General features: G+C 51.2%; 1 protein-coding gene across 2 annotated transcripts in view; it reads left to right on the top strand.

The window, feature by feature from the left end:
* Nucleotides 1-12,533, top strand: part of NUP210 (nucleoporin 210) — a 103,894-nt gene that overhangs the window by 31,448 nt on the left and 59,913 nt on the right. The window contains exons 7-13 of one of the 2 annotated variants that reach the window (XM_082688052.1): nt 3,206-3,400; nt 3,946-4,014; nt 5,466-5,572; nt 6,616-6,756; nt 7,592-7,729; nt 8,721-8,876; nt 10,339-10,537. In XM_082688052.1, coding sequence (XP_082544178.1) covers nt 3,206-3,400; nt 3,946-4,014; nt 5,466-5,572; nt 6,616-6,756; nt 7,592-7,729; nt 8,721-8,876; nt 10,339-10,537 — 1,005 coding nt within the window. The remainder of the gene's footprint in view (nt 1-3,205; nt 3,401-3,945; nt 4,015-5,465; nt 5,573-6,615; nt 6,757-7,591; nt 7,730-8,720; nt 8,877-10,338; nt 10,538-12,533) is intronic. The other variant, XM_082688053.1, reaches the window with a different exon arrangement.

The following is a 12,533-nucleotide window of genomic DNA, read 5'->3' as shown; positions in this document are numbered from 1 at the left end:
TTGGGTGTTTTGTTTTGTTTTTTAATTGAAGTACAAGTCACATCACTGTCATTTTGAGTGAGTTGACTGGACAGGGAAGTGAGGACTGATGACAGGACAGGAGTGTGAATTTCTGCTGTTGCCTGTCTCGCACAGCACCCTGCATTGGCTTAGAGAATCCTAAGTTAGAGGCCAGTTACCCGGACTTATGAACATGCAGATCCTTACAACCCCAATTAATTTTTTCTCTTTGTTTTTAGTTTTCCTTCCTTAAAAATTTCTTTTTTCCTCTTTTCTTCCATGTCTTTATTTCCCTTCTGTCTGCCTCCCTTTGTTGGGTGGCTTGCTTTCTTGCAAGCCCGTTTTTTTTTTTTTTTTTTAAAGATTTTATTTATTTATTTGACAGACAGAGATCACAAGTAGGCAGAGAGGCAGGCAGAGAGAGAGGGAAGCAGGCTCCCTGCCAAGCAGAGAACCTGATGTGGGACTCGATCCCAGGACCCTGAGATTATGACCTGAGCCGAAGGCAGCGGCTTAATCCACTGAACCACCCAGGCACCCGCAAGCCCGTTTATTGAGCACCTACTCAGTGCCGTGGTCTGCTGGCTGCTGCATATGTCGCCTGGGTTCCTGCCTTCCTGGAACACACAGCCCAACAGCCACTCTGACAGTTATTCTGCAAACATCTTACAAGTGGGGACAGGGGAGGGAGGAGAGGGGCTCTTGGAGCTCCTAACCAGGGGGATGTGTGTTGCTTTCAGAGCAGTGTTTCCAGCGGGTAGGCGGGGGGAGATGCTGGTCCTTCCCCTCAGTTCTTAACGGTGTTGGTGTTTGTGCTGCTTGAAGACATGATTGGCACAGTAACCAAATTACCGGACAGAACAAAATGCGGGAAGACCATGCTGACTAAGGGAATTGGTGTCTGAAAGAACTTGGGTGGAACGGTGGAAGGGACAGAGAAATGCACTGAGGCTGGGAGAGTCACCTGCTGAGGCTGGTGTCAGTGACCCAGGTGTCAAAGGGACTTGGAGTCTAGCACCCCCTTGAGCTGTGGCTACCTAGAACTAGCTCACATGGGCTGTGTGAGCAGGGGCTGGAGCCAGAATCAGGAGAGTGAACTTCCCATCCTCCTGGACTGAGATCCTTTCCAGGAGCTCCATGGTCATCCCTGGAGCCTACCCTGGGTGGGGTGGTGGTGGCAGGGGATGAAAAGCATGTCTGGAGGGTCGGCCAAGATCAGGAGAGTCACAGAGCCTGGTCTCCTAGAAGCATGTGGGCCTCCTGGTTTACAGAAGGGCAGCCCTGGGGATGGTCCTTTACCCCTGCAGATGATAGATGGGCTGGTCCAGTACCCCAAGAGCAGCCTTCCTATTTTTACAGTTAGACAGTGACCCTGAACATCTGCAAAGCCTTCTGCATTCAGTGCTTTTCATAGTAGCGAGCTCTGCATTCTGAGAGGTGTTCCAGGAGTCAAGCCCCTTATTTTCCTTGTGTTAGGATTTTGTAATTATGTTGTCGTGCAAGATCTTTTGAGAATCAGTATGTTCATTTCTCAAAATGGCCTCTTTGTCTGGAGAAGTCAAATAAGGGAGGAAGCTAGCACTTCATAAAACAGCATAAAGTAATACTGCTTGATTGAGCAATGGCATTATTTTCTTACGGTGTGGATCCTTGATGCCCTGCTGCCATATTCTGTACATATAATCCTCAAGAATCTCAGCCTAGTTTGGCTGGGCTTCCCCTGGGTAGAAAACGAGGAGACGGGCTGTGTATATGCTAGAGGATTCTCTATTCTAGCATGTGCTGGAATCACCCAGACAGCCTGTGCAAGCTCAGAGCTTCAGGCCCACCCCCCAGAATTTGTTTCAGCAGCTCTGGGGTAAGGCCAGTCATTGGCAGCTAGCAGGTGACATTGATGGTCCATACTTTGAGGACCCATACTTTGAGAACCCTCTGCTCTAGGGCAAATTCTTGGGGATTTATCAGAACAACACAGAAGACACCCTAAGACAGGAGGTGGACCAGTTGCCTCCCTTAGCTAGAGGGCTGGGATGTGGCCACACCTACAGCGTTCTGAGCAGGTTGCTTGGTAGGAAAGTTGAGGGACAGGACTGGGAGGGGTCAAGTAAAAGTGTTCCTGTGCTCTTTGGTTTTTTAGTTTTTTGGTTTTCTTGTTTTTTTTTTTTTTTTGTCTTTCTGGGTTTTTTTGTTTTGTTTTGTTTTTTAATGTTCAGTTAGCCACTGTATAGTACGTCATTAGTTTTTTGTTGTAGTGTTCAGTGATTCATCCTGCTGTCTTTGGTTTGAATCCCAGCTCCGCCACTCCCCCACTGGAGGACCCTGTGGGATTCTTGCCTCGATTTCCATAGCACCACCATCTTGAAGGTGTGGGCATCAGCAGTACCTGCGCCAGGAGTTGTTATGGGATAAAATGTGGTGATAGGCCCCTAAAGCAGCAGGCACAGTCCCGCCACATCTTGTTTTTGTGGACAGCAATAGCCATTTATAAGAGCGTTCATGGTCACTACCCACAGGGTGTGGAAGACGGACTCCAAAGTGGCAGGTTTTGCAGGGTCCCTCATTTCCTGGGGAAATCGTTTTTCATCCCAGCCCAGACTGAGTGAGTTCTCTTCTACAACGTGACACTGAGCTGGGAAACCTTGATGGATGGTCAGGATGGTGACGGAGAACATTCTTTGCAGATCCTAGACTGAGCTCCCCAAACCGGTGGGAAACCATGGACTGGTGCCTTTTTGGAAACCCCCCACTCCCAGAGGCCACATGGCTCCACTGAGCCCCACTCTAGGCCCCTCGGTGCAGCAGCAGAATTCACTTAACTTATGGATTCTGCAGGGAGCCTACAATTGCTGTCAGAAGCTGTGCTTAATTAGGAAAAAAAAAAAAAAAGCAGTTTATGACAGTCACTAAAAAACTGATTGCTTCTGAAAATTCATGGAGAGTGTCAGTTTTGTCCACGGGCACGGAGAATACTGTTAAATTTTAAAGCGTCGAGAAAATTATAACACTGTGTGTTAACTATACTGGAATAAAAAAAAAATAGTGTTGAAGAAACTAAGCAAAAAAAAAAAGAAAGAAAGAAAAATCAAGCATTCGTACGGATGGTTGGGTCCAGGGATTTGGGGTGGGGTGGTGGTATTGGTTTGTAACGTTCCCTGTCTTTGCTCTTGTCTCTTCCACTTGGTTCTTTCTGCTTCTGGGCGGCCAGAGCTGTCAATGCCTTCCGAGCAGTATGAGCTCCAGCTTCAGAACAGCATCGCAAGCCCCGAGGGAGCCACAGGCCAGCCTGTGACCATCTTGGACCAGGATACATCGACAGTCACCGCTGTGCAACTGGGACAGAGCAGCCTGGTCCTGAGCCACAGGAATATCCTTTTTCTAGCCCGGCTGCAAGTCCATATGTGCGTCCTGCACAGGAGATTGGCCTGTTTAGGAGTCATTTTTCTCCCCGAAAGCTTGGCTCAGCTAAAAATAACCCTGTTTTCCTTCAAGGTCTGAAAAATCAGAAAAGAACCGAAATAGCAACACGGCTGTGTGGCATTGCTCACCTCCGTGGGTGACTCACTGGAGAGGCTCTAGGCCAGGAGGTGGTGGTAGGAGCAGAGCCTCGCTCCTTGCCTCCAGAACCTTCCCTGGCATGGACAGCCCCATCCCAGGGGCCTGGCCAAGGCTGTTTGCATACCAGCATGTAGGTTGTCCCTGTCCTAGCCTTGTGCGGGTAGTCTCCAGTGTCCCTTGCAAGAGATCCTCCCCTGCTGGTGTGGGAAATGTGCCGGGGCCTCTGATTCTGGAACATGCTTTGTTCTACTTGGCCTCAGGCAAGAGGGTTTTCATCCTCTCTCCCATGCACGTGATGTCTTAGTGGTAATCAGGCTGCCCTAGCCTTGCTGAATCCTGCCACCTGCTCTGTTTACCTTTGTGTGTTTTGTTCCTTAAGTAAGAATTCAGGTATCCGCATGCAGGGTGCTTCCAGGTTACCCAACAGCACCATCTACGTGGTTGAACCCGGATACCTGGGTGAGTCTGGTCATCATGGGTCCTCATGGATGTTATTGACAGGAGTTAAAAAAATAAATAAATAAAGGCAACAGCAGTTGCCCAGAAAATGCTTCACCCTGGCCAGCTCTGCCAGCTTTTTTGCCAGGGCTGTTCCCCAGTCCTTCTTGCATTGATGCACAGAAACAAGCAGAGGGTAGGCCAAGGTCAAGGTAGGTGGGTAGCTCCAGAAGGAGAGAAGTGTTTGGGTAGAAGCCAGAGGGTTTTGTCTCCTGCTTCCTATACCAGGGCTCTGTCCAGACCTGACCGTGGCTGTGGACATCTAGAGGTTAGGGGCCCCAGTGATCAGCTCAGTGACAAAGGAGCCCCTCAAGCAAGGAGACACTTGGTAAAAGTCTCAGTGGGGAAGAAGGGGAGGCATTTGACCAAGAGAGGAAGGGAGGAGTCTGTGGTCATGGAGGACCTGTGGGGGCAGAGCCCAGGCCCAGAGCTGCTGTAACTGTTGAGTGCTTGAGAGATGTCTGGGACATATGTGTAGCCCAGGTCATAGAGATGATGCTCCCTTCGAGTTTCCTCCCTGTTGATGTACCTGTTGGGTGTACTGAATGGGTTCAGGCAAGAGAATATGCAGCAAATCCCTGGGTCCTCCTGTTAGCCACCAAACAAGCTTGCTGACTGATTCAGGCCTGAGCTGACAATGTTGAAACACCAGGCAGGGTAGCTCTGTGAGTCCTAGGAGCTTCATTCATTCAGAAAGGCGTCATTCAGATGTAGACTCACTGTGGATTCAGATGTAGATCTACTGAGGATTCAAAGGGTAGACCTACTGTGGATTCAGAGTGCAGATCTTGTGTGGATTCAGATGTAGACTTACTATGGATTCAGATGTAGACTCATTGTGGATTCAGAGGGTAGACCTATGGATTCAGATGTAGACCTACTAGATTCAGATGTAGACTCACTGTGGATTTAAAGGGTAGACCTACTGTGGATTCAGATGTAGACCTATTGTGTATTCAGATGTAGATTCACTATGGATACAGAGGTAGACCTGTGGATTCAGAGCGCAGACCTACTATGGATTCAGATGTAGACTCACTGTGGATTTAAAGAGTAGACCTACTATGGATTCAGAATGCAGACCTACTGTGGATTCAGTTCATAACATTTACAATGGATTCAGAGTCTAACCTTCAGTGGACAGGCTCAGGCTGAATGAGCCCTACAGCAGTTGGTGTGGGATATGCTCAGGTGGTGCTGGGGTAGCTGAGGGCTCAGCCCAGCATCTGCATCCCCAGGGCTGCTGGTGGGCATTAGGTCTCCCCGTGATTAGCAGCTGTTCTTTCTCCTTGGAGGAGTGCAGGTGAGTAGTTTGTGGGGTCCTACACAAGATGACCTGCTACCATCTTCTTCCTCAGGGGCATGTCCCTGTGGCCCAAGTGGTCAGGCTTTGTTGCCTGCCTGTTTTGTAGGGTTCACAGTCCATCCTGGTGACAGGTGGGTGCTGGAGACTGGCCGCCTGTATGAAGTCACCATCGAAGTGCTTGACAAGTCCGGCAACAAGGTCTACCTGTCAGACGTGAGTGCCTGCCTTGGGTCCCAGCGGGGTTTCAGTGAGGGATGTGTCTCCTTGAGTGGCACCCCAAAGCTGCAGGGCCCCCATATAGGCAAGCTGAGTTCAGTGATTGCTGATGGTGCTGCTGGGTTCATGGGGGACAGCACCGTGACATCCCTGGTGCCTCTCTGGACTTTGTGAACCTGCGAATCTCTGCCCCCCCCCAGCCCTACCCCTGCAGGGTCCAAGTGGGGAGAGCAGGCTACAGGCTCAAGAAGGTTCAAGAAGGCAGGGATGGGAAATAACATCTGCCAGCTGCCTTCCTGCTCCCTTGTCGTTGGCCTGAGACTTCATGGTGCTGAGAATCTGTCTCTGCCTGCTTTATGGAAGTGCAGGGAACAGTTCCTGACCTTTCCCTGCAGGACCAGGAATACTTGTAACTGTCTAATACCCGTAACTGTGACCTAGGCCAAGCTTGGCTTTCTGGCTTTAGAAAGGAATGGCAGACATAGGATGACAGGAGTCTTGGCAGGTTTTGGTCCTTCTTGAGAAGTTCCCAGTATCATCAGCTAGAACGTCTGCGACCTTCCTAGGGGGCTCTGGGGTTTTAGAAGAAGGAAGCAATGTTCCCCCTTGGGCAGCTTTGCAGGTCATTGCTTTCCTCGTGTTGTTTTACATAGACTATCGATCAACATTTTGGGGGGAAGAAAGCTCTAATGGATATTGGTGACCTTTTTGGTGTTTGCTGGTTTCCTCTTTGGAACCTCAGGGTCTGAGAAAGCTGGCGAAAGTAGGCTTTGGGCTCCCCTGAGCACCACATGGGTAATCACAGCAGGGCCATGTGGGGAGAGGGTAGTGGCCTGGGAGGGGGTCAAAGGCCAGAGGAGACAGAGCCCAGTTTTACGTCTAGTCCAGCTGCTCTGCTGGTTTTGGAAACCTCTGGGCCTCAGGGGGCCCTGTTGCCGGGTCTGGCTGCTCTCTGTGGGTCACATTGCTCCTTTACTGCGTTCTGACTTCCAGACACACTCCCAGAAACACCTCTTTCACTCATCCTGCCTCCCTTCCAGAATATTCGCATTGAAACCGTGCTGCCTCCCGAGTTCTTTGAGGTGCTCACTTCTTCCCAGAATGGATCATACCATCACGTCAGGGCAACAAAGAGGGGCCAGACGGCCATCGAGGCAGCCCTCACCTCCGTGGTAGACCAGGCAAGTCAGCACCTCCCTCCCTCTGTCCCCTGCACCCTCCCAGGCTGGACATGCGCTGGGGGAGCAGGGTGCCCAAAGTTCAGCCTGGTGTGCCACTCTTGTGGGTACCGTGGGGGTTGCCTCCCTGTCCCCCATGTCCACACAGGGTACCCCTCCTCCTTTGCCCTTTGCCAGCCTCTGTCAAGGTAAGCCTGCCCTTCTAGGATTGGGGTGGAAACCCTGTTAGGGAAACGGAGTTAGGCCCATGTGCCTAGCTGTGCCGTTTCCAGGAGCCATGAGCACCCTCTGGCTATTTTAGCTCTTGGATCCTTTAAAGTCTTCATTTCCCCCCTTCATTTAAAATGCCAGTTTCTTTTAGGCATGAGCAGTTTTTTATTGATTGGAACATTAGCACAGGTATTCTTATCTTCCTACCCTGCACAAAACCTGTCCTGGCCTCTTAACAAGCAGCAGAAAACAATGGCCTGCAGGCCAGACTGCAATTCCTACCAGTCTGTCACTGCAGCTCCAGGGGCTTTGGGCAAAGTTGCTGCAGTGGCCCATGCCTCAGTTTCCCCATCTGTCAAGCGGGGGTAACCACAGCATCCCAGGTAGGGTGCTGAGAGGGTGAAGTCAAGCAGCATTTACTTGTGTGGCTGTTCCAGAGCCCTGGGAAGCTGTCTCCATGGAGACAGAGAAGGCTGCAGGGTATCTAGCATCTTGCTTCCTGCTCCCAGACCATCAAGGAATCTCTTTGTGACCTGATCTCCAGGGAGGGGTGGGGGTCTGCTTGACTGGGAAAACCTCTAATGACCTGGTTGTCATGGTGACGTGTGGCACCCTCACCTCTCTGTAGGATGGAGGGGTCCACACATTACGGGTGCCTGTGTGGAACCAGCAGGAGGTAGAAATTCACGTCCCCATCACCCTCTATCCGAGCATCTTGACGTTTCCGTGGCAACCAAAGACAGGCGCCTATCAGTACACAATAAAGGTAACCGTGATTCCCCACATCTGGGTGCATTCCTTTGGGTGTTTCCTTGGGATTAGGGCTTTTCACCCCTCCTGTTTCTTTTACTATTACCTTCTAGTGGTTGGAAAGAATTTAAAGTCAGGGGATTATGCTTCTTGTATTTTCTGGGGTTTCTATCACAGCATTGTATTTTGGTAATCAGAAAAAAACCCCTGAAAAACAGAAAAGAAAGCATAATAAAACCTGGAATACAGATTTAACTTCCACCTGCATTTTTGTTGTTTAAAAAACAACAACAACAACAAAAAAAGATTATTTTCTACAAATAGTGTAACTATCCCTGGAGAAAAATGTGAAATGTGAAATTCCAGGGAAAAACATCTTTAACTCTGTCACCTGTCAAGTGTTCTCAGTTTCTGATGTTCATGTGCCCGCCTGGCCTTCACTGGCAGGGACTGACTCCCATGGGGGCTTGAGTCCCCATCAGTGGCCAGTAGAGTGCCCATCAGTCCCCGCTGTCTCCCTGGCAGTGAGGACTGTCACTGGGATCTGCTGCCTGTTCACACAGGTGTCTCCCCTTCCTGGCCTCTCTTGGGCTCCAGGGTGGTGGCCCCTGACCTGGGAAGCCACTGGACTGTCTCTACTCCATGGTGGATGACCAGAAGTGGCAGGGGTATGTGTCAGGAGGGAGTGTTGGGCCTGGTCAGGGAAGTAGCTTCTAGCACCTGACTGTGGCCCAGGGTTCTCCTACTCCAGTCTGTAGGTGCTCCCTGATCTGGGGCTACTGTCACAGGTGACAGTGGGTGTCAGCCACAAGACCCCCAGATTATGAGGAGGAGAAACGAGGCAGGGTAGAGAGAGTGAGGTAGGGAGATGGCCTCCAGCCAGGTAGCCCCGATGCCCTGGTTTTCCATGGGGTGGGAGGCTGCTGACCATGCGAGTCAGAGAGTGAGACAGAAGGACAGACAGAAAGACCAAGCAGGTGGACTGATCTGATGGTTCTTCTCTGCAGGCCCATGGTGGGAGTGGGAACTTCAGCTGGTCTTCGTCAAGCTATGTGGTTGCCACTGTCACTGTCAAGGGTGTGATGACCACAGGCAGTGACACCGGACTCAGTGTGATCCAGGCACATGATGTGCAGAACCCGCTACATTTCGGGGAGATGAAGGTGAGACCTCAGGGGCCCGGAGCTCAGGATGGCGGTCTCTAGCTACCTCCTCACATCCAGTCCTCAGTCTTATACTTGGTGTTGGTGGTGGGCAGGGGGATGGATGTGACATTCTCCACCAGCCAGGGGATGGGACACAGAAGGGCCAGGGTCAGCATAGGTGGAATTTCTGGAAAGGAGATCAGAGAACACAGAAGACATGAGATATTCAAAGGAGCCATTCTAGAAAACTCCTCAGACCTGAGAGGTCTGAATCTCCAAATCAGAAGGGCCACTGAGTGTTGGTAAATTCACAATGAGAGGGAGGTGCCAGACTCCAGGACACCTGGCTCTGACTCCTTTCCTCTCCTTGTCCTGGGGCCCTACACCTGGCTCTTCATCACAAGTGATGCTGGACCAACTCATTTAGCATAAGGCTTTGGGTGGGAGTGGTCACCGGCCACTGACCTCTGCCAGCCCCACCTTGGCCTCCTGGCTTCTTGACCCTGACCTCAATTTGTCATTGTTACTTCATTGAGAGCAAAAGTCAAAGCTCCATATGTTATGTGTCCAATCCCAGCCTTCCCTTTTATTATTTGGAACATGGATGGACAGATGATTCTAGTCTTTTTATTTGGATCGTGTAGACAGACAGATAGACACACACACACACACACACACACACACACACACACACCCATCTAAAGATTGATCTCATTCTCGCATACAAAGTGTTGTAACTGAGACCCTTTAGCTACAGCATAATTGTGGAATATGAGATAAACTACGAGCACCTTGCTCCCTTCCCCCGCCCCAAGCTTCCTTATGTCAGCACAGGTTCCACCTTTCACCCAGTTGTCCAACCAAAAATCTGAGGAGAGTTCCTTGAGAGACAGTGTGTGTCATGGTTAGAGCCTGTTCTGGGGCCAGGCTGCCCAGGCCAGACTCCATGGTGGGTGGGCAAGTCCCTTAACCTCCTGTGCCAGTGTCTTCATCAAATAGAGATTGCTAATAGAATCTTCTTAAAAAACAGGCTGAGGGGATTGAACTTAGCAACATTTTTAAAATAGAACCTGGACTATGGAAAGTTTTGTTTCATCGAAGTGTTAGCTGTGGGCAAGGACGCCTCTCGCCCTGTACTGTGACCTTCTTTATATTCCTCCAGTAAGCCGAGCTGCTGCTTGGCTTAGGATATTTGCACATACTGTCTCTTCTTCCTACAACGTCTTTCCCCCACACTTCTGTCTGGCACCTCTGACATGCCCCTAAGGTCTGAGCTCCTGTGTCACCATCTCAGAGGGGCCTTCCTGGACAGCTCTGTCCCTGAACTCACTCCAGTCCCATCACCCATGTCCTCCAAAGCTCAGTCTTCTTACTGACGCGTCCTTGGTGCCCAGAGCATGGCAGCTCTTAGTAAATACTGGCGCGGGCCCTTCCTCTCGCATGGAGCCTGCTGACCTCCGTCTGCACCCCTGCCCTCCAGGTCTATGTGATCGAGCCCAGCAGCATGGAGTTCGCCCCGTGCCAGGTGGAGGCCCGTGTGGGCCAGACCTTGGAGCTGCCCCTGAGGATCAATGGCCTTATTCCTGGCGGGGCCAACGAGGTGGTCACCCTGAGCGACTGCTCCCATTTTGACTTGGTGATTGAGGTGGAGAACCAGGGCGTGTTCCAGCCACTTCCAGGTAAACCAGCACTGGTGAGTGGGCGGACGCCAGACGGGGATCAGGCCAGACCGCCGAAGTTCTCAACATGGGCTGCCCCAGATTCCTAAAGGGAGGGCTTGAGGGATACAGCATCAGGAATGGCATTCGTCCCCTTGTCCCACCATCAGCAATGGTCTGGTCTAGCTCTTGCCCACGTGTGACCTGCTCTGTCACTGGGCTTTCAGAACCTCAGGTTCCACATCTCTAAAATGGGTGTCATCCTAAGTAGAACTGCATGTCCTCGTGCCCGTTACAGTGTCTAGATGGTAGGAGGAGCTCAGAATACACGGTCCGTAGGGATTTTGGCTGGTGACAGAGTCCTGACACCTTCGTGGCATGCAGGGTCCGACCCCCTGAATAGTCGAAGCTGTGCACATTGCTCTTTCCTCTTGGGCATGCTGGGCAGGGTTTCAGTGGTGATATAAGTGGTGATGGTGGCCACAGAAGTTAGTTTAAGGGATGTCAACCCTATCAGGTGCAGTGAGCACTCAGTGTGTGTGACTCATCAGACTTCCTGGGAGTGTGGGAGGGGGACTGCGGTTGGCCCACGTGTCATGGGAAGAGACTGGGGCTGCCTGGCTGCCCAAGATCACACAAGGGCACAGGTGGGATGGGATAGAGACTGATGTGAGTCTGACACTGACCCTGAAGCCTTTTGTCCCCTGAGAAATGGTGCCTCGCAGGGGAGCCAGCGGGGGCAGTGGGTCGGGGCGGTGGGGGGAGGTTCTGTGGACAGAGAAAGCCAAGGACTGATAATTCACTGAGGGAAGAGGAAGGTTTGGGCAGGGTTAGAAGTCACAGGTGGGCAGGGTCTTTGTGGTCCCAGAGGTGGACACGTCTGTGGGGCACAGGCGCATACCGTGGCCCTGGGATGGGGACCTGTGGAATCATGAATCACGAAGGGCTTGGACTTCAGGGTCTAGCCAGTGGGGAGCCACTGTTGGTGGTTGAGCACAGGAGTGACCACTCAATCCCAACAGGTTTAAGAAGCTCAGTTGGCAGAGGTATTTGTAGGATTGCCTGCAGTGCCTGGGCGGCTTCACATGCCCCTGCTGTATTTGTGGTTACTCATGGAGACCTGTGAACCTGAAGCTATGTTAAGGAAGGGGGCAGTGTCTCTGAAAGGCCACTAAGCAAACCATGTTCACGTCCTTCCTTGGATGCTGCTGCTGTGTCCTCTCTGACCATCCATGGAGGAACAGCTTTTTGAAAATTTAAGTGTCCTTAGTGAGGCAACCATTTAGAATGGAGGAAGATCTCAGCATGAGGGAGAGAGAGGCTGGCTGATGGCTCCCCCTGTAGCACCCCTGATATGTGTCTGGGAGGAGAGTCTTCAGGCTGTGGCACCAGGCACTAGGTCAGTGCCCAGGAGGTCCTGGGAATGAAGATAGGGTTGGGAGCTCTACAACTATGCATCCTTCTTCCATAAATTGGCTGCATGGTGGTAGACAAGTTGCCCAGCTTCTCTGAGCCTTGACTTTTCCATGTATAAAACAGGGGTACTATCTTCTCACTTGCTGTGAGGGTTACAAATGAACATCTCTCAGCCCAGTGCAGAAGGATTTTTCAAGGAGTTTGGTTCTAAATACCACAGCCAAGACCAAAATCCTGTGGCATCAAAATTTCCCTTACGAAGCCCCTGAAATGTCTCAGTGTAGAGCTGATTTGGCTTTGGAAAGCCTGTGTATAGGATCCAGGTTTTATGAGAACTATGTATATTACCACCTAAGCCTCATCAGGGCAGAGGGATGTTGGCATTGTGGAAATCTGTGGGACTAGAGACCAGGTGGGGCCAGCAGATCCCCCTGTTAGGTTTTCTTCTCTGTCTCAGCCTCTTTCCCAGGCAAGATTGCCCAGGTTGAGAGGACAAGCTATGGGACTTAGGTCCTGGTTCTCAGGAAGGGACGGCCCCAGGCTCCCAGCACCCTCTGGGTCAGTTTGAGGTTCCACTCTCTTCCTATTGGAGTTGGCCGCT

Source organism: Mustela nivalis (assembly GCF_964662115.1).
Source record: "Mustela nivalis genome assembly, chromosome: 1".
In the NCBI taxonomy this organism is placed as follows: Eukaryota; Metazoa; Chordata; class Mammalia; order Carnivora; family Mustelidae; genus Mustela; species Mustela nivalis.
The sequence above is the reverse complement of the archived record's forward strand: the minus strand, read 5'-3'. Positions and strand labels throughout refer to the sequence as shown.